This window comes from Tympanuchus pallidicinctus, unplaced genomic scaffold (genome assembly GCF_026119805.1).
Source record: "Tympanuchus pallidicinctus isolate F22 unplaced genomic scaffold, pur_lepc_1.0 scaffold6, whole genome shotgun sequence".
In the NCBI taxonomy this organism is placed as follows: Eukaryota; Metazoa; Chordata; class Aves; order Galliformes; family Phasianidae; genus Tympanuchus; species Tympanuchus pallidicinctus.
Window position 1 is genome coordinate 41772526 of NW_026294780.1, and position 19227 is coordinate 41791752.

At 37.1% G+C, this 19227-nt stretch overlaps 1 protein-coding gene across 4 annotated transcripts in view; it reads left to right on the forward strand.

The window, feature by feature from the left end:
* The window catches only part of DGKH (diacylglycerol kinase eta), a 167328-nt gene that overhangs the window by 105458 nt on the left and 42643 nt on the right, over positions 1-19227 (forward strand). For 3 of the 4 annotated variants that reach the window (XM_052705559.1, XM_052705560.1, XM_052705561.1), the window contains 8 exons: positions 6650-6756; positions 7840-7965; positions 9088-9190; positions 10846-11008; positions 13289-13397; positions 13695-13834; positions 15563-15650; positions 18506-18591. In XM_052705559.1, coding sequence (XP_052561519.1) covers positions 6650-6756; positions 7840-7965; positions 9088-9190; positions 10846-11008; positions 13289-13397; positions 13695-13834; positions 15563-15650; positions 18506-18591 — 922 coding nt within the window. The remainder of the gene's footprint in view (positions 1-6649; positions 6757-7839; positions 7966-9087; positions 9191-10845; positions 11009-13288; positions 13398-13694; positions 13835-15562; positions 15651-18505; positions 18592-19227) is intronic. The other variant, XM_052705562.1, reaches the window with a different exon arrangement.

Consider the following 19227-nt stretch of genomic DNA (forward strand, 5'->3'; position numbering starts at 1 on the left):
TTAAGCTGATCTGGAGAAATGATCTTTTGCAAACAAGTATTTGTAATAAACCTGAAACAGCTTATGTATTTCCTGCTGCAAGTACTCTGAAAAAGCTGTGGTAAGTCTGGTAGTGTTAAAATACAGGAGAAAAGAAAGCATAATTGTGACCTTATGATGTATACGAAATGCAGAGGCAAGTTTTAGTGTCACTTTTTTTGCTATGTATGAAATACTTAATTACAAATAGCTAACTATTCAGAAAGGAGTAACTGTTATTACTGCATTCAAGGCTTCATTGTTGGGTCCATGTCAGCATACTGCAAATAGATTTCTTTTGTCAATGCTGTTATGATACTGAAGGTCTGCGTATGATGATGTGCATTAATATTATCAAATACCTCTAGGTAACTAATGGTGCAGTTATCAAGGAACTGTAGAGACTCATTTCATAGAAATTAGAAGTAGCATAGTTACATCCAGCTTCTCTGGTATATGTTTTCTGCTGTGTGTAAGTCATTTGGACAATTTTGAAGCAAGTATGGTATTTCCCATGTCTGATACTGGCAGATGGAAGTATTGTATGCTTAGCTAAAATGCAGTTGTATTGCCTCTATGTGCAAGTACACCTATATTTAATCAGGAAAAGGAAAAGAAAGGCTCCTTTCCCTTCATAATGTATTTATCCTTTTGTAAGTTAATATTATAGCTATTTTAGAAGGTTGATTAGTGGGAGTTATTCTTATAAGATCATCAATACTAATGGTCGTAGCTCATCATTTTTCTAAATGTTTTCAAAGTGTGGTTTTAGTGCTTCTAAGTATAGTTCTTATTTCCAAGGGGTTGATGTTAACTTGAAGGAAATTTCTAGATTTGGACTCCGTCACCTGTCTGCATAAATTTTTACAAACATACATTTATTCACTTTTCTGGTGCCAATTGATCTTTCATCAGTTCTTACCAATGACTCTTAATGATAGATTGGATTGGCTTCTCCTTTGCCCTCAGTTTCATAAACATTTTTGTCCTGGGTTGTTTTAAATATAGATATTATGATACTCATCTGTCTGTTAAGAAGTTTACCTCCACTTTCTTCTTAGCTACTAGTTAGTATCTATTTTATCTTTTTTTCACCCCAGTATTTTTAAAAATAAAAGAAGTACCTTAATTATCCATCTAATCTAAATCAGTTGATGGTTGGCTTTTGTCTTGGAATACTCTTACTTCTCCCCCAGTTCCATGGAAACCTGTTCATGTAAAAAGGTACTTCAGTTTGATGCTAGTTCTTCCTCTGAAAATGTTAGGTGACTTGAGATCGTGTTTACTTGCTTCTGTCCTGTGCACTTCTGATGCAGTTGACCATCTATTTTTCACTTGTCCAGTGCTAGCAAATATATATTGTCTGAAAAAATGATGTAGTAGGTATTGAGACTTAATATTCCCCTGACATGTTCTGTTCTACTTTTTCTCATTGCGTCTTTGAAATAAACCTGTTTAAATATTCATGCCTGACGTCTGAAGCCTCCAATGTTGCTTTACTCTGGGAATCCATTTATATCTATACTAAATTCAATTATATGTGTGGTCATTGATCCCGAGCCTCTCTATTATCTCATGTGTTGAAAAGCATGAGAGGCTTCTTCTTGAGAGATATTGAAACTCTTCCTCCTTTCAGTGGTTTGGGTTACTGGCACACCAAGCTATTGTGAAAGTAGCTTGGAGACTTTGTACTCTTTTGGCCTGACTCTTGACTACTAGCTATTGGTAAAAATAAAAACCAGTTTCATTCTAATGTTTTGCAGTTTATGATACTTTCGAAGATTAGTCCTCTGATATTTTATTCTCTTAGATCTGCTGGTCTCCAGCAGCACTACCCAAATGCTTTTTCAAACCTGACTGCACAAGCCTCATTTCTTTTGGAAATAAGGTGCGTGCCTTCTTTTTTCAGCACCTCTTCCCTTCCAACAACCTCTGGCAAAAGTTGACCAAAATAATTGCAGGCCACTCTGAGGACACCCCTGTAAGTTTGATGTAAGCCAGTGTTGGGAAGCAGAGTGCTTTAATGCCTTTAGTGTGGGGACTGAATATAGTGTGAACTTACGCCTCTTCAGAAGGCAAAGAATTGATACTTCTGTCAAACTGAAGTTGTAAATTCATATCAAACTATCAAACTAGGCTACATTCCTTTAACTGTTAAAAAAAAAAAAAAGAATTATTTGTCCACAGTTGTACAGTGCTGTTTCTCCCACCAATCTCTTTTTCCATGTCTTCTCAAAAGAAAATGTACTTTTCAAGTGTTGTCTGTGTGTGATGTTGATGAACAAAGATTTTCCTCTAGCTATCTAAAGAAATGATCTTCCTCTACGTTCATCCACAGTCTATACTAGGACAAGGAGATTAAATATTTGCTTTTGAAATTGTCCCAAGCAAGCTGAATCAAGTATGGCTTTTGTTCTTTATGCTCCACAAATGTTTCTGTTATTTAGAGCTTAGCTTGCTTGTAGGCTCAGGAGTCTAAGAGGTCATCAGGTAAAGTTATGAATACATGTAATGCTTTGGTCTATTGGTCTTTTGGTCTAGATCACTATCTACAGAAATGCTTTTAAGCCTCAATTACTCTGTATTAACACCACTTTTCTGCCCAAGTCTTTGTTAGTGGATTGCAGGTTTTTTATATGTATTTTCTTTGTATTGTTTAATTGTCGTGACTGAATCTTGATTGCAGAATATATGTAATAAGCTGAAGACTGCAGTTTAAATGAGATGCTTTCTACTATGATGAATTGCACAGACAAAGCAATGTTGAAAGAACACTTGAGGATCATGATTCAAGCAATAATAAAACACGAGGATTAAATTATCTCAGTAATTGCACTTCGTGCACTTGGTCTTCTTTTGTTGACAGAACTCTTTTCTTCTTACCCACTGCACAGGGCATTGCACATATGCTAGTTGGATGTTCATCATTTCCAGGATTTTTGCCACATTTTCTAAAGACTGTAGAGTGAATAGTGAGTAAAACTACCCAGAAGAGAAAGGACATTCATAAAGAATTAAGCTATAATAAAAAACTTTTATTCTGTATTCTGTATTCTATGCCTTTGCATCACACTATATCCCTCTTTAATCCTGGGAAAATCACGTAAATGATATTTTGGATCAAATCAGTAGCTGTATGTTTTTTATTTTCTGGACACCTCAGTTGATAATCCGGGACCTATATGACATCAGTGTTGAATGTTGAGTAGCTGCAGAAATCAATTGAAGCTGTGTTTTGAAGAAGTGCATACAAGATAGATAAAATTGAAAAAATAGGTCTTCATTTCATTCTTGATAACAAAAATTAGTGAACGCCATTGTCCTTAAACTCTGCTGGCTTCACTTACTCCTTTATTTAAATAGGTACAAAACCAAACCCATATTTTGGCAGTACACTGAGAAAATAAATGTGCGTTTTTCAGCACTCAAAAAATGTAGTACTGAACATAATTATTAAACAGAAAGGCTAGAAAGAAATGAATGTTTATGTCTAAAAACAGTGCTTAATTAGCTTTTGTTAAATAAGACAAATACCTGTTGAAGGCTGCTATGAACAAGAGTGTGGTACAGCTGCATACTTGACAAGAATCATCCATTCCGTGAATTGAATGATCATATAACCAAAGGCTTCACACCTGCATATGGAAGCTAAATTAAAGTTGCATGACTAACTGAATTTTGTGGTCCTCGAGTTTTTAATATGAATATTCTTTTAGTGATGTCTTTGTAAAATAAATCAATTTAGTTACTGGCATGAAAATAGTAAAAGCTATCAAGAACCTATTGAATTTTATCCTTTATAACAGAAGCATAGTCTGCAACTAGGAGTGAAGTTAAGTTGCTGTTCTCGTATGAATCTCTCCATTTTCCCTGAGGTTTTTCAGTCCTCCATGTGATCACAGTTTTGGAAACAAAACATCAGGTTTCATGTACTGCTCTCCAAGATAAATCCTTCCGACTCAACAATGTACAAATACCAGCTCACGGTTCTTCAGATCAGTTTCAAGACTTGAGCTTTAGCTTTTGAAGCTGGAAAAGTACAGTCAGAGCTTCTTGGTTTTTGAAGAATACAGATTAGAAAACTCATCATAAAATAGGTGGCAGAGTGGTAACTTTGGCAGGACACGCAATGCCTTTTCCCCAGTGTAACTGAATTAATTGATGGGTGGACAGAATGGAAGGCCTTTGAGACAGAAGTGTTTGTTTGATAGCAAAGATCTCTATTTTGAATGCAAGAGATTCTATGATGACATTCAGTAATGTTGACTTTTCTTCATTATAGATAATAATAGCTGCAGATTTAATCACTGTCTGACAGCAGATGTTGGTGCAACTGTGACAACTGTTCGCTAATTAAGTGGTTCTTTCGGTTGGTTTTCAGAGAGATTGGCTTCATGTTCCAGCTAGAAATATTTACACAGGAAATTAAAAAGTGAAATGGTGTTCTACAAATAGTCTAGATTCTGATGGGCTATTTTTCTCCTTTTCTCATCATTTAAATTTCAGTGGCAAAGTAATGGCAACTGGTGCTTAGCAACATGCCTGCATGTTTCCAGAAGATTTCAGATATCAGATTAATCCATGAATGTAATCCAGTATCTCCTGAGATAAAAGAAATTAGAGAGTAGCTGTTGAGATTTGATTTGAAATGTCCCTTTTTATACCCCTCTTTCCTGCACAGTGATGTGTTTTTCTTGAAATTTCCACACGTGCCTTAAGATCACTGTTTCTAGAAATGTTTGTTCATTGCTCAAAATCACATGAATTTTTTGATGATATTGGGGCTGCAATGGGATGATTTGCAGAAAATCTGGTCTCAGATTTGAATTATACTGTGCCCACAAATCAAACTTCCATTATAGCTTGCTGGAATATTGTCCATGGTGTGGCTTTCTGCAGCTCTTCGGATTCTTGGTGTGAATTTGTTCCTGCTTGGCTGAGAGAGCAAAGGGTGAATATAAGGCCCTGAGATCTAGGTGGTAGATGAATAGGGCTTGAAAATTGTTATTTTCTTATGCCTTAGTCATTTGGAATTTCCTACTGCCCCTCATCCCTGATATGTTGTACCCAGATCTACACAGATCTGACATATGTGTCATTTGTGAGTTAGAAGCTGAATTTGATGGCACGTCTTCTTCAAAATATTCAAGAGGCAAAACTGCTAAGGCCCAACACGTTGGAAATGCAGCCTTAGTTTCTGCACTTCTCTGGCAGCTGAGATTTGAGGCAAATGGAACCAGCTTGCGTTGGCAAACACACATTATGATGCTGAACTATTCTGAAAATGCAAGCCTATCCTGTTGGTTGGGAGCTGTGAATGCTGCTTTTTGAAATGGCCAGAGGAGCTGCTGTAAAGCAACAAAGCAACTTCTGTTTCCATTTCTTTCTTTGATCTAAACACATACTGTCACATGTCTCCCAGCATAGGGATGATGGCTCTCAAACTCAAATGTCGCTTACCTAGTTTGCATTCACTTTTAAAATTGATCTGGCAAAAGATCAGTGGAATTAAAATGAGAAATTTATGATTCACAAGACCATTTGTGCCATGGCTTAATGTTTTTAATGGTGGACAAGTGATGGGCCAAAACTTTTGATTGTTTCCTGTCAAATATTTGTTCCAAAGAGACTACTTCTTCTGGTCTGCTGGCTAGTTCTCATAAACCCTTAATGGTCTTTGCTAAAATAATTTATATAATGCACTCTAAACAGAATGATCTCATATACTTACAGTAAAAAGAAATACACACAGTTTTATGCGTCACTGTGTTTGGGGTAGAAGGATATTGTTAGTTAGTGATACTAATTAAGTGGAATGAAATACAAATAGTTATTAGTTTGTCTGACTGTATTAGACATTTGTGCTGAGTTATTACAGTTAGTGTATTTTTTATACATAATCCAGTAAGAAGTCAGGCCTCTCTTACAGCAACCTCTCAGAAATACTGTAACCACTGGTTGCCTGAATAAATATATCATCACTTAATTCTTCCCCTTCTCAGCTCCTGGGAAAGCCGGCACACTGCAGTGTGTAAAAGGGATCCTTTCACCAAAGAAACAGAGTTCCTGAAGAAAAAACTATTCCCAAATGCATTTTCACCACATCTTAAAGATTTAAAACACGTATGTGATTTGTGCCTCTGTAACAACAGGAAAAACATAGAGGTGTGTTAGAAGTACGTTAGTACTTCAGTGCATTGCATTGTACATGAAAAATGCCCCATCCCTGGAGGCATCCAAGGCCAGGCTGGATGTGGCTCTGGGCAGCCTGGTCTGGTGGTTGGCAACCCTGCACACAGCAGGGGGGTTGAAACTAGATGATCACTGTGGTCCTTTTCAACTCAGGCCATTCTATGATTCTCTGATTCTATGATATGTTGAGGTCTTTCAAAGCGTGTCTGAAAAACGACCAAGGCTGCATACAGGATCTGTTGCTTCTAAATCCAGTTTAGTGAGTTACAGCTGGTGTGATTATAAACTGAATTTTCTTTTTTGTTAGTTTCTGTCGTGCGCAACAGTAAATGACATGTATTTGGCTGTCTTATGGAATATCTCTGTTAAGGTTTTTTAGGACATGTATCAGTGAAATGCAACAAATAACCCTGTTTACATCTTCATGTGTGTCTTGCAGTGTGTAAGTTTAAAGCACATAAAAGATGCGCTGTCAGAGCAACAAATAACTGCAAATGGACTACATTAGCCTCCATTGGAAAAGATATCATAGAAGATGAAGATGGTGTAAGTATTATTCTTATTTACAGTACTTTCCAGTAGCTGGTTCTTAATGGAAAAAATGGCTAAGCATAGAAATGTTGTCACGAGACTCATTGAACTAATGGTACGTGGCCATATTTCCAAACACTTTTCGAAGATTATCATGGTATTTAAAACAAAGCGTTGTATTTCTTTCTTACAAGAGAAGCTTAATGTCTGTGGACACCAGATTGAATGCGTGGTACAAGATTTTAAAGACCACATGCAGAGAAACTGAAGGTGAAGGATTGCTCTGAGGATTTCCTACTGCTCTTAAGCAAGAGTGGTATTTCACACCATTACCAAGCTGTTTTGGCAATCTATTTTGTGTCCTCCTTACTGATAGCTGTTCCCCAGGAAGTCTGTTTGGAATTAATACTAAATTGCACACCTAGGAATTTCTTTTAATGCACAAGTTATTATTACTGGGACAGCGAGCGCACAGAGAACAGCTTTGTCCTCAACCCGGAGGCTGCTTATAGAGCTGTGACTTACCAGTCTTGTATAACTGAGGTGGTACATAAAGCCAGATACGTACTCTGCTCTCCTGCCTGTTCTTCTGAATTTTAGTTATTGTGATGGGTTTGTGCTACGTAGTCTGTATTAAATGACTGGGTACATACTTGTTTTAGAGAATCTCTAGATTTAACTGCCTCATTGTTTTGTGCTAGTTGTAGCATAGTGTCACGAATAGTTGAGTGAGAAGTGTTTCCTTTCTTTTACTACAAGATGTGGTTTAGTAGCTTAGTGGTAGTAATGGTGATAGGAGGACGGTTGGACTGGATGATCATGTAGGTCCTTTCCAATCTTGTGATTCTATGATTCTATGATTCAGCTGCCACACTTTCTACCTATCCTAGGCTATTTCGTAGCCTAACCTATGAAACAGCAGCACAGCCCATTTTGATAGCAGTTGCCTACCAAGGCTCAATGTCACTTCGCTTACTTTGCCATTTTTTTGATGAAAAGATAGAGCTGTGGAAGTACTTATAGTTCACCTGTAATTGAAAGACAAAAGCTGTGATTTCTGCATCTGGATGTTTAACTTGTATGGCTACTTCTTCACAGATAGCTATGCCTCACCAATGGTTAGAGGGTAATTTGCCCGTCAGTGCCAAATGCGCAGTCTGCGACAAGACCTGTGGCAGTGTTTTACGCCTACAAGATTGGAAGTGCCTTTGGTGTAAAGCTATGGTAGGTACCACATCCAAGTGCCTAAGATTTTGCCAGCTCTGTTACTTGCCATTATTTTTACTTTTTCATTTCATTACTGCGCTTTTAGATTAAGTAGGGAGAGGCAGCTTATGCAAACTCAGGTCTTTCTAACATTCAACATTTCTCATGACTATCCTACTTCTTTTGCTTAATATTTAATACGCCCACAAATGCAGTTTTCTTTAATAGGTGTTATCCAGTGTGATTTCTCTGTCTACTCCTGACTGATAACTGTGGAGGTTCAGATGCCTGTTCTGTATGCGTAATAAACATATGTTAACTTTTTTGTCTCTTTCATAACAGCTAATTTGCATTTATCTTCAACAATTTTACTGCAAGACTCTTGAAGTTCTCTTCTTTAATATACTTGGTAAACTGCTGACTGAAATTCTATGACAATGCAATTGCTTTCTCCCCCATAATATAATTTTTTCTTTTTTTTTTTAGCCTGTCTAAAAAGAATGCTGTGTGTGTTAGAATCTATATATATGCTAAATTATAGAACTGAGAAGTCAGCAGATTTTTTTATTCTTAAGGCTCTCAGCATATACATGTCTAAGGCTCTGTGTGTTGGCAGTGGAAAGTGCTTGGCATCTCCGGAGGTGATTTGAAATTAGATGAATTACAGTACCTTCCATATGTGTGATTTTCCAATAGCTATGGAAGAAGACAATATAGCATATATTTTATGGGACACTGGATATGTTTTCAGCTGGTTTGGCTGGCTTGTTCATCTTCCAGAATATTCAAGTGAACTGCAAGTACAGAGCAATAGCTTTGCGTGTTCAGAGTGTGCCTGCTCCCCTCAGTATAGATGCTGGCTGCTGGGAATTTGGTCCTAACTTGCTAGGGGATGGAGGTAAGCCATTCGATTGAAAGGACAATTTATACCTGCCATAGGAATAGTCAGAGATGAAGTTCTCCAAACTTACATTTTGTGGAATGTGTAACCAGCTTTTGTGGTTAAAGACTCGCGTGTTTTTGTACGGTCTCTCTTCACCAAATCGTTAAATTTTAGTCTGGTTTTGTTCCACAGATACTCTTATCTGTTGTAGTTCCACCACTGTAGATTAGGGAAATCATTTTTTGTTTGTTTTCTAGGTTCACACTGCGTGTAAGGATCTGTACCCTCGTAAATGTCCACTTGGCCAATGTAAGGTATCGATCATACCTCCAACAGCACTAAACAGTATAGACTCTGATGGTACGTAGTATTGTAGAGTGTTCAGTGGTAGCTCTGGACTTGCAATGACTACTGCATTCTGTTTGACTAAGCAAGGTTAAAATCTCTCAGTTGAACGAGCGAATGTTGTCTTCACAGTTAGAGAACAGTGCAGTTTTCCATGTAGGTTTTTAGAGGGTTATTTATACAGAAAATTTTTAAAAAGTTTTAAAAGTTACCCTGATAGAAATTTTCTCCATTTTAATTTATGACTCTTAGAAATTTTTCAACTGAATAGTCCTTAGTTAAAGCAATCCAATGCCTGCCTGACATGCAACCCTTGTAGAATGAGCTCTCAAATTCAGATAACTTTGCTTGATACTACTGAATGTAAGCTAGCTGAATGGCTCCAATGCAACAGTTGCCTTATCAGGCTAACGAGCAGAATGACTTATGTGGTCCCTCTAAACATCTTTCAAATAAAAGTGAGAATCCTGCAACACACTGATAAAGAAACTCAGCAAACATTTAGAGGTGTTCTTTGATGTCTTGGAATATATAAGCAGTGGGAGACTGTCCTTAAAGGCAGGGAATTGAATGAATACAAACTGTCATGAAATCCAACCGCTTTCTTTCTATAACTCATGTTGATGCTGAATGAGATCAGCAAATTTAATACAGTTTAATGATTTTTACTGTATGAAGATAATATAAGTCATTGTTTATGCTGTCTATGATCACTCTTTGCTATTTATTTGCTATTTGGTCTCCAGATCAGAGCACCATTCTGCTATCTGTTATTCATGATAACAAGATTGTTCTATATTTGAAATTATTTTTCTTGGCACTATAATAAAATAGACAAATTTTATTTAGAAGTATACATTATGATAATGTGGAATTATAGTAGCATCCTTTAATGGCATTTTTTAATGTATAGCTTTAGTATTTATTTTAGGCAATAAAAATGGCACAGTTATTTTAATATTGCGTGAAATAAATGTCAACACCTACACCTGTGATGTTTGATTTTGAAGTGTTGCTGAGAAAGCACTACATCCATGGAATGTTTATGTTATCAAGAAGTATCAAGAAGTGTCCATTAGTGCCTATTGAGACTCTTATTGAGAGTCTGCTGTAATCATTTAAGACCTATGTTGATATTAGTAACCTGTAATCACAACTGAAGGTCTGCTGTTCAATGAGCCTGTTATAATTAATAATCTAACTTCAGCCCCCCAAAAAGTTCTCATGTGAAGAGAAACTGAATATGATAAGCTTTAAAATCTGTGAGCATTCTTACAAAACTCAGGCTTGGATGATCCAGTTCAAGCCACTAAAAAAAAATGAGATGAAAAACCAAACATTTCCAGCTGAAGTATGTATTTAATTCTATGATAACCAGTGGAGAGATTTGAGCAGTATGCTCAAATCTTGTTTGCTGCGAAACAAAATAAAGCTATTGTCTTCAGGATTTTACTGAATACAGACACTGAAAGTATTAGAGAGAAAAAACGAGCTGGTAAATCTTGAGCAATTCCTTGCAGGGCTAATATTCAGTTTAGCATTTACACAATGCATGATAAAATGTACTTCTTTTGTCTTTCATTCCTTTCTTCCTCTTTCCCATGATTTCTTTTTGTGTTGTTCATATTAGAAAGCCTTATTTATTTCATTCTTTCTAACTATGTTTGCAGGTTTCTGGAAAGCCACATGCCCGCCATCCTGTGCCAGTCCTCTTTTAGTTTTTGTTAACTCAAAGAGTGGAGACAATCAGGGAGTAAAGTTTCTTCGTCGATTCAAACAGTCGTTAAATCCAGCTCAGGTGTTCGATTTAATGAATGGAGGACCTCACTTAGGGTAATGACCTTGGAAATCTTGAGCCATCCTTTCTGCGAGAGAATTTAGTGCAAAGCACAGTATTGTGTTGTCCCCTCATTGCAGTAATTCTATTGCCAATATCCAGCATGTGACTTCCTATTTAAGATTTACAGTAGATAACAGAGTTTCAGTGTGAATTCTGGTGGGTGAAGGGATTACAGGTTGATATTTTCATCTTAGTAAACCTCATCTGCAGTGTGTGATTAAGTACACTAAAACTTCCATCATTGTAGAAATATGTCCAAAGTGTGACTTAGATAACAAATGCAAGAGGACATGAATATGAGCATCTCACATAAATTTGGAGCCAGCCCACGATTAAAATCACCAGGCATCTACATAATCTAAAGGTTAATTGTTGAAGAGATAGAGATGAGGTTTGAATAGTGATGGCCACAACTCAAGCATCTTTGCATATTCATAAAGATTAAATTCATGCACATTTTTCTGTTGCCTTAATTCTTAAACTTAATTCTGCTCAGATGTAGCTTTGTGGTTCAGTGGCCTACTAAGATCAGTTAAAGCCACTGAAAACATTATTTTTTGTAATCTTAAAGATGGAGAGTTGTGCTTGCATGATAAGATTTAAACCATAGCAAATGAAAAACTTAATAATGGGCAAATAATACAAATGCAATTGAATACAACTTGTATTTTTATAGTTAGTACTGTGTTTTTAAAATATATTAACTATTTAACTTGTAATATCTTTTTATTGTAATCTTTTTAATCTATGTCACTTTCAGCTAACATTTTGCACATTATTATAGCAATCATAACATAAAAGTAAGGAAGGCTCTCTTTAACTGGAGAGAATTTTGAGACAATCTGAGAAATACACCTGTTTGAAAGTTCTCTTTCTTCTTTTCCTTTATTTATCAACACCAAGATTCAAGAGGTTCACTTTGCATTTTGTGCAGTAATTGTAGGTCAGATTGGTTGCTCTTAAATATTTTTCCTCAAACAGTTTCCAAAGAGAGGTTCTTAGAAATTATTCTATCAGGAAGTAATGATGTTTACTTTTTTTCTAGTTGATCTAAAAAGCTTAGCTGCATTCTTCCCTCAAATAAATGTATCTTTTGTTCTGAAACTGCCTATCATGTACAAATGACATTATTTACTTTAGAAAAATATAAAAGCTTCAAATAATTGTGATCTTAATGTGTTGCTTTTTAGAAATAGTTCTCAGATTATACATATTCTGGAAAATAACATGCATTAAGGTGAACATATTTATTTCTTTTATTTTAAAAGCTAACATTTTTTAATTCATTCATTTTAGATTTACTTAGTTTGCTTTTAAATCCCTGTTGTTCTTACCTCTTGGTTGTTTCTCCATATCTCATTCCCCTTTCCTCTCTGTCTCATAATTCACCGAATCACACAATCACAGAACTTTGGGGTTGGAAGGAACCTCTACAGACCACTAGCCCAAGCACCCTGCTAAAGCAGGTTCTCTTTAGTATGTTGCACAGGAAAGAGTCCAGGCAGGTTTTGAATGTCTCTAGAGAAAGACACTCCAAAACCTCTCTGGGCAGCCTGTTCCAGTGCTCTGTAACCTTCCAAGTAAAGAAGTTTTTCCTCATGTTCATATGGAACTTGGGTTCCAATGTGTGCCCACTGCCCCTTGTTCTGTCAGTTGTTCTGCTTATTCTTTCTTGTTCTCCTTTTTTAAAGCTGGTGAAGGATATTATATTGTGTAAAACAGAATGGGGAACTATAGGAAGTAAGATCAGGATATTGCTTTGAGTATGTAATATGAAATACAATATTTGTTTTCTGTTGTCATCACCTTGCTTGTAATAATTGCCTCCAACTGTCCTTGCGTTTAATCAGCCACAAGTTGGCAAAAGCCCACTGGTGTTCTGAAAGATATCCTGTTGTTACATCTTAACTACTTGTGAAAAAATTCCCTGTGCTTCTGGCCTTAGTGGGAAGCACAGAACAGCTGTAATTTCAAAGCTTAGACATTTTTTGAATAATAACAATAAAATCCTGAAAACAATATCAAGGGAATTCCTTTAAAATAAAACTCTGCATGTTATTTATCGGAAATGTCTGTACAAGTGAAATATACAGCAACAGATGGGGTATGCAGATAGCTTTACTACAGTAGCTGGTTGCATCCACATACCTCATAACAATAACAGACTCACCGTTGAGGTGCTGGATACCACATATACCTGTCATGTCTGCTCACAAGTGTGACTGTTGTCTTAGTGATGAAAGTGGCTCTAACAGGTTGCATTTTCTCTCCAGTTTGAGGCTATTTCAGAAGTTTGACAACTTCCGGATTCTTGTATGTGGTGGAGATGGAAGTGTGGGTTGGGTGTTGTCAGAAATCGATAAACTCAGCTTGCACAAACAGGCAAGTGTGTATATTTACTTTTCTTTGCTATCCTCACTATACTTTTGTGAGTTTAGTCTTCCTCAAGTTTGGTTCTTTCTCATTTATGCCTTGTCTTACATGCCTATATAGTCCAAACTCCATTAAATGAGACTCTTTTGTGAAATAAGCGGGGAAAGTTGTACTATAATTACACTATTTGATTTGCAAGCTTTTGACACCAGCTAAAATAACTGACGTTATTGAAATAACAAGTATTTGTAATAGATTGTGCTTTCTAGTTTTCAATAGTAGATTTGCTCCTGTGTTGTGTTTCAGTGTCAGTTAGGAGTGTTACCCCTTGGTACTGGAAATGACCTTGCTCGTGTCCTTGGTTGGGGAGGATCCTGTGATGATGATACGCAGCTTCCTCAGATTTTGGAGAAATTGGAAAGAGCCAGCACAAAAATGTTAGACAGGTAAACTGACGTGTGTATATACCTGATTTATCACGAGATTCAAATTGTATTTGGGTTTCTTGTGGCCTAAATCCATCATAGAAACTTAATCACAGAATTATGGTATGATTGAAGTTGGCAGGGACCTCTGGGTCCATCTGGTTCAGCCTTTGCTCCAGCAGGGACACCCACAAAAGTGTACCTTGGACCATGTTAAAATGTCAATGTCTGTAAAGATCCTACTCATGAGGAAAGTCAAGATAGTAACTGAGACAGATCTTCACTGTGTGCTTCAAACCAAAGAGTCAGAGGGGAAGGCAGTTGATGAGAATTATTTTACACAAATGATTAGGAGGAGATATTTCCTTACATAACTGATGAAGCTGCATAACTGTCTGTTGGAAGTTATAAACATTAAGAAATTGCATAGATTCAAAACCATTCTGGGCAATTTCACAGACTCCCTGTGTGCTATTAAATACCATTAAAGGTAGCATTGTTATTTAGGAAATACCTGAATTCTGTATCCTCAAGAGTGGGAAGAATTTGCATGTTGTGCCTTTGCTCTTGCCTGAGACATCAGCAACTGTAGGCAAGATGCCAGGCGAAGTGCTTCTTTGGTTTGATCCAGTATTGCTCTTTCGGTATGCAATGGCATTTCCTTAGTCAAAACCAAGCAACCTTTCCACCCTTGGTTTTCTATGCGAGTTGCTGGCTAGATGCTTCTATACATAAAGCAAAAGAACAATCCTGATTGCAAACTATTAGATCATTCTACAGAAATGTGTATATAGAAGTACTTGTTACTGATCTTGAGAAATAATTGCTAATCTGGGCTTCCTGAAATATTCAGATTAAATCATATATTCTTCTTCTGTACTGAGAAGAACTTAGTTCATTTTTGCTCTAATTTCAACTGAGTTGCTCTCAAGGCCATCTTCAGTGATCTCTTGTTCTTTTCAGCAGGTGTGAGGGGTGTTGATATTAGCAATTTCATACTTCCTATGCTTTACTGTCCTTTACTAGGGAAAATATATATGGCAATGAAAACTTCAGAATTTGCTTTGTTCTCATGCCTCCATACATGGAAATATGAAGCTAGAGCTTTTTTGTAGAGTCACAGAGTCATAGAATATCATGAGTTGGAAGGAACCCATAAGGATCATAGAATCCAACTCCTGGTTCCACACAGGACAACCCAAAAAGCAGACTGTATGTCTGAGAGCACTGTCCAAACACTCCTTAAAGTCCAGCAGCTCGGGGCTGTACCCACTGCCCTGGGCAGGCTGTTCCATGCCTACCTCCCTCTTTTGCAGACCCTGTCCCCAGCCCCCAGCTGCCCTCCCATGACGCAGCTCCATGCTGTTCCATAGTGCTGTCACACAGAGCAGAGCCCAGTGCTTCCCCTCCACTCCCTGTGAAGAGCTCAAGCCACCATCAGACCTCGCCTCAGCTCCTCTGCTCTGGGCTGAGCAACCCCAGGGACCTAAGCCACCCTTCATACATCTTCCCCTCCATGCTCTGCCCCATCTTTGTAGCCCTCCTTTGGATGATAAAACAAAAAATATGAGTAATAAAATGTCTTTCATTTCAAGTACTTCACTCGTATTCAGCTGTGCTATGATTAAAATTTAAGCTTTTTGAAAGAGGTTATTCTGTGTGATGGTGTATTTTCTTTTTGTTGATATGCCTAAGAAAAGATAATACTCTGATAATCTGGAAACATAAAAGCCACTGTGTTTCTTTTAGGTGGAGTATAATGTCATATGAACTAAAATTACCAGCAAAGCCTTCAATTCCTTCAGTCACTGTTGAAGAAGAGTCAGAGGAATGCCAGGTGAAGCTTCATTTTTGATTTCTTTTTCACAGGCTTAACTTTGGGCCACTGGAATGACAGAGTTTGGAATATCATTACAACACTTCTGTGCAAAATAGAAGCAGATGTTTTCTGATCTGCTAATTCACTGCAGTTAATACCTTGCTCACTGTGTGTATATCAGACAATCATGGTTTCAAGTTCTGTGTTACTTACCAAAAATGAGTGAAGCTAAAGAATCTTCAGCAGAGCTGTAGAAATAAATTCTGGTTCTATAAATGTATACTGAAGAAATGTTTTCTACTTACCTTGAATTTGGAATAAGCATTGAGAAAAACATTTTGAAGGTGATGGTTGTCTTCTGAAAGAGAGAAGCTGTTGGAGCTTGTAGAAGTCAGTTAGGTTGGGTGATACCACCTGTTGTCCTTTCAGAGAGCTTGAAATCATAAGTGACTTCAGAACAAGGAAAGTGTAGTCTATCTTTAAAGCTAGATGTGTGTTCATACTGTCTGATGAGGATTTGATTTTGTTGGAGAATGAGATGCTTAAATCAAATTAATTGACATGAAAAGATTGATTAAGATGACAAAGTAATGTATTCCTAAGGAAGTTAATGCATGTCAACTTTAGCTCAAAAGTACTTGAGAAGCAATAATTAATCAGGAGGTTCTTGAATGATTTAATGATTCAGGCTGTCTTAATTGGCAAGGAGGTTATAACCTTTGACAGCTTGCTGGATATGGAGATACAGAGATACTGGGGCTGCTCTGACTGTAATTCTAATGTAGTTGTTTCCAGTGTCAGCAATGCAAATTTGAGGTTTTGTTGTCTCTAATTTTGCAAGATTCTTAACATTTTCAAGTTTATCTTCACCTTGTAAATACATGTTCTTCTTGTTTGTTCTGGCTTTGAAGTAATGTTTAGCCTCTCCTGAAAATATAACTAAGTAGTTATACAAAACCTCTTTTTTTGGAAAATCTTTGTGTATTTTGTATAACTCAGTAGTTATACAAAACCTCTTTTTTGGAAAATCAGTTCTGCAGTCTATTACTCTGATTTGGAGAAAGCCATTTTCTTTTGAGCACACTGTTTAATTTCTTTGTGTGTATTTTATTGAGTTATGGTATTTTGGAGCAGATAACTAATCTTACAGTAATTAATGTGTTCAAGTGCAGTGCCAAAATTAACTGTAAGTACATAGCTGATTTTTTTTCTTTGGGTTTCAAGAGAACTATTTCACTTGGTTTGGCTCCAGAAGACTTTACTATTGTTCAAACAGTTGTTCATTCTTACAGATTAAATGTAGGTATTGTTTTCTTCCCTTGAAATTAAAATTCATAGAATGGTTTGGGTTGGAAAGGACCTTTAAGATCATCAAGTTCCAACCCCCTGCTGTAGGCAGGGACACCTCTCTTTAGATCAGGTTGCTCACAGCCCCATCCAGCCCCATCCAGCCTGGCCTTGAATGCCTCCAGGGAGAGAGCATCCACAGCCTCTCTGGGCAACCCTCACAGTAAAGAAAAACCTTCTCACCACTCTCACAGTAAGGAATTTCTTCCTAATATCTAATCTAAATCAAACCCCTTTCAATTTAAAGCTATTTTGTCTTCTTCTGTTGCTACATGTCCTTAAAAAAAGTCCTTCCTCAGCTTTCCTGTAGGCCCCCTTCAGGTTCTGGAGGCTGCTATAATGTCCCCCCAGAGCCTTCTCCAGGGTGAAGAGCCCCAGCTCTCAGCCTGTTCTTACAGGGGAGGTGCTCCAGCCCTCTGATCATCTTCATGGCCCTCCTCTGGTCCGTCTCCAACATCTCCATGTCTTTCTTGTGCTGGGGGCTCCAGAACTGGACACAGGTGGGGTTTCACAAGGGTAGAGCAGAGGGGCAGAAACACCTCCCTCACCCTGTTGGTCACACTTCTCTTGATGCACTCAGGATGCAGTTGGCCTTCTGAGCTACAAGCGCACACAGTTGATTTACTATCAGAGCTCTACAATTAAGGTTGGGTTTTAGAAATTAAAAAGGTGATATATCTGGTAAATATTAAATATACAAATGAATATTAAAAAAAGAGTGGTAGGTACATCCATGTCAAGGACAAAAACACGATGAGGCATCTTAAGAGATTCCTAAAGGAAGCCATCAGAAAATGTCAAACTGCAGTTATTTTTAGCTTTAAGTCTGGAATGTGGTTAGAATTTTCTCTTAAAAATGAGATCTGGATCTATGCCTGTTTTGAGGCAGAACAGTGTGAGAACATGATTCTGATCTCTACTGAGTCTTTTGTAACTATCGTAACACTCAGGAATTCTTCTTGGCTGGAAAAGTAGGAGAGTGCACATTTTTCCTCCAAACACTTTTTATGAAATCTAATTAATGAGGAATCACAAAGGATTTTCTTTGATACCATTATACCGAGTTTTACAGCCTTTGTCAGTAGGAATACTTGGGCAGTAAGATACCGTTTGACAGCAAAAGGAAAATCAAGATTATAACCACAGGCATTTGACTTATTCTTAGTCAAGCTGCTTAGCTTCATGGAAACTTTTCTTGTTTTGGAAATAGAAGAAATTAAATTATGATTGTTTAGTATGTAACAAATCTGAAAAGATGGTAGATTGTTTCTACCACATGGGCTACTTTTAGCTTTTTTAGAAGAAGGAGGAAAAGAACTGTTCAAGGGTCAAGTTCTCAGATACAGTGTTATTTTGAATATTAAAAATTCATTATGTGAAATTTAGTATGTAGATAGGAGCAGCATTGCCAGCTGCTTGACCTTGCTATGGAAATCCTGCTGTGTTTAAGATGTTTTGAAACACAAGTGGGTGTTAAAATACTGAAAAGTCTGGAAATTGAAGTCTTCTTTCCTCTCTGTTTTCAGATCTCGGCTTATGAGGATTCAGTTGCTGCTCATCTTGCAAAAATTCTCAATTCTGATCAGCACTCAGTTGTCATATCTTCTGCCAAGTGAGTCGGACATTTTTACGTACTGCATAGGATAAATCCTCTGTGTAATGTTACAACCATGGTAACTTTCTGTCTAAGCTCAGTTTGCTTATGGTAGGCCCAGCTGGTTTGACTTAACACCTTAGAGCAGATGTTTGTTCTGCAAAGGTTTTATGCATTACAATTGGAAATAGATAATAACGAAAGCAGCAGCATTTTGAAACAAATCACGTAATATTATTATAAAATGCTTTTAATTCACTCACAGTTCACACGGATTACATATGAAACATGCAGTTGCTAATGTAACTATGTGACCTACTTCACATCACATCTATTCTGCTTTGTTTTATGCATGCCTGTACCATTAAGAGGACAAAAAGCTTCACTGCAGTGAAGCGGAATTTCAGATCAGTGGCTTTGTTACAGCTGTTTGTGGCAGTTCTATAAACAGCGGTCTCCGACAACCGGGTATTTTCTCTTTCTGCAAACAGAAACTTAAAAGTGAAAGAATTGCTCTACACATCATGGACATATCTGAAATAAGTATTCTGTGTATACCTTCTCACAGAATATTCAGAAATACATCTGTCTGTCATTACATCTCATTGTCTTCTGCTAAAAGCAAGTTAACAGCATTTCATTTTTAAAGCATAC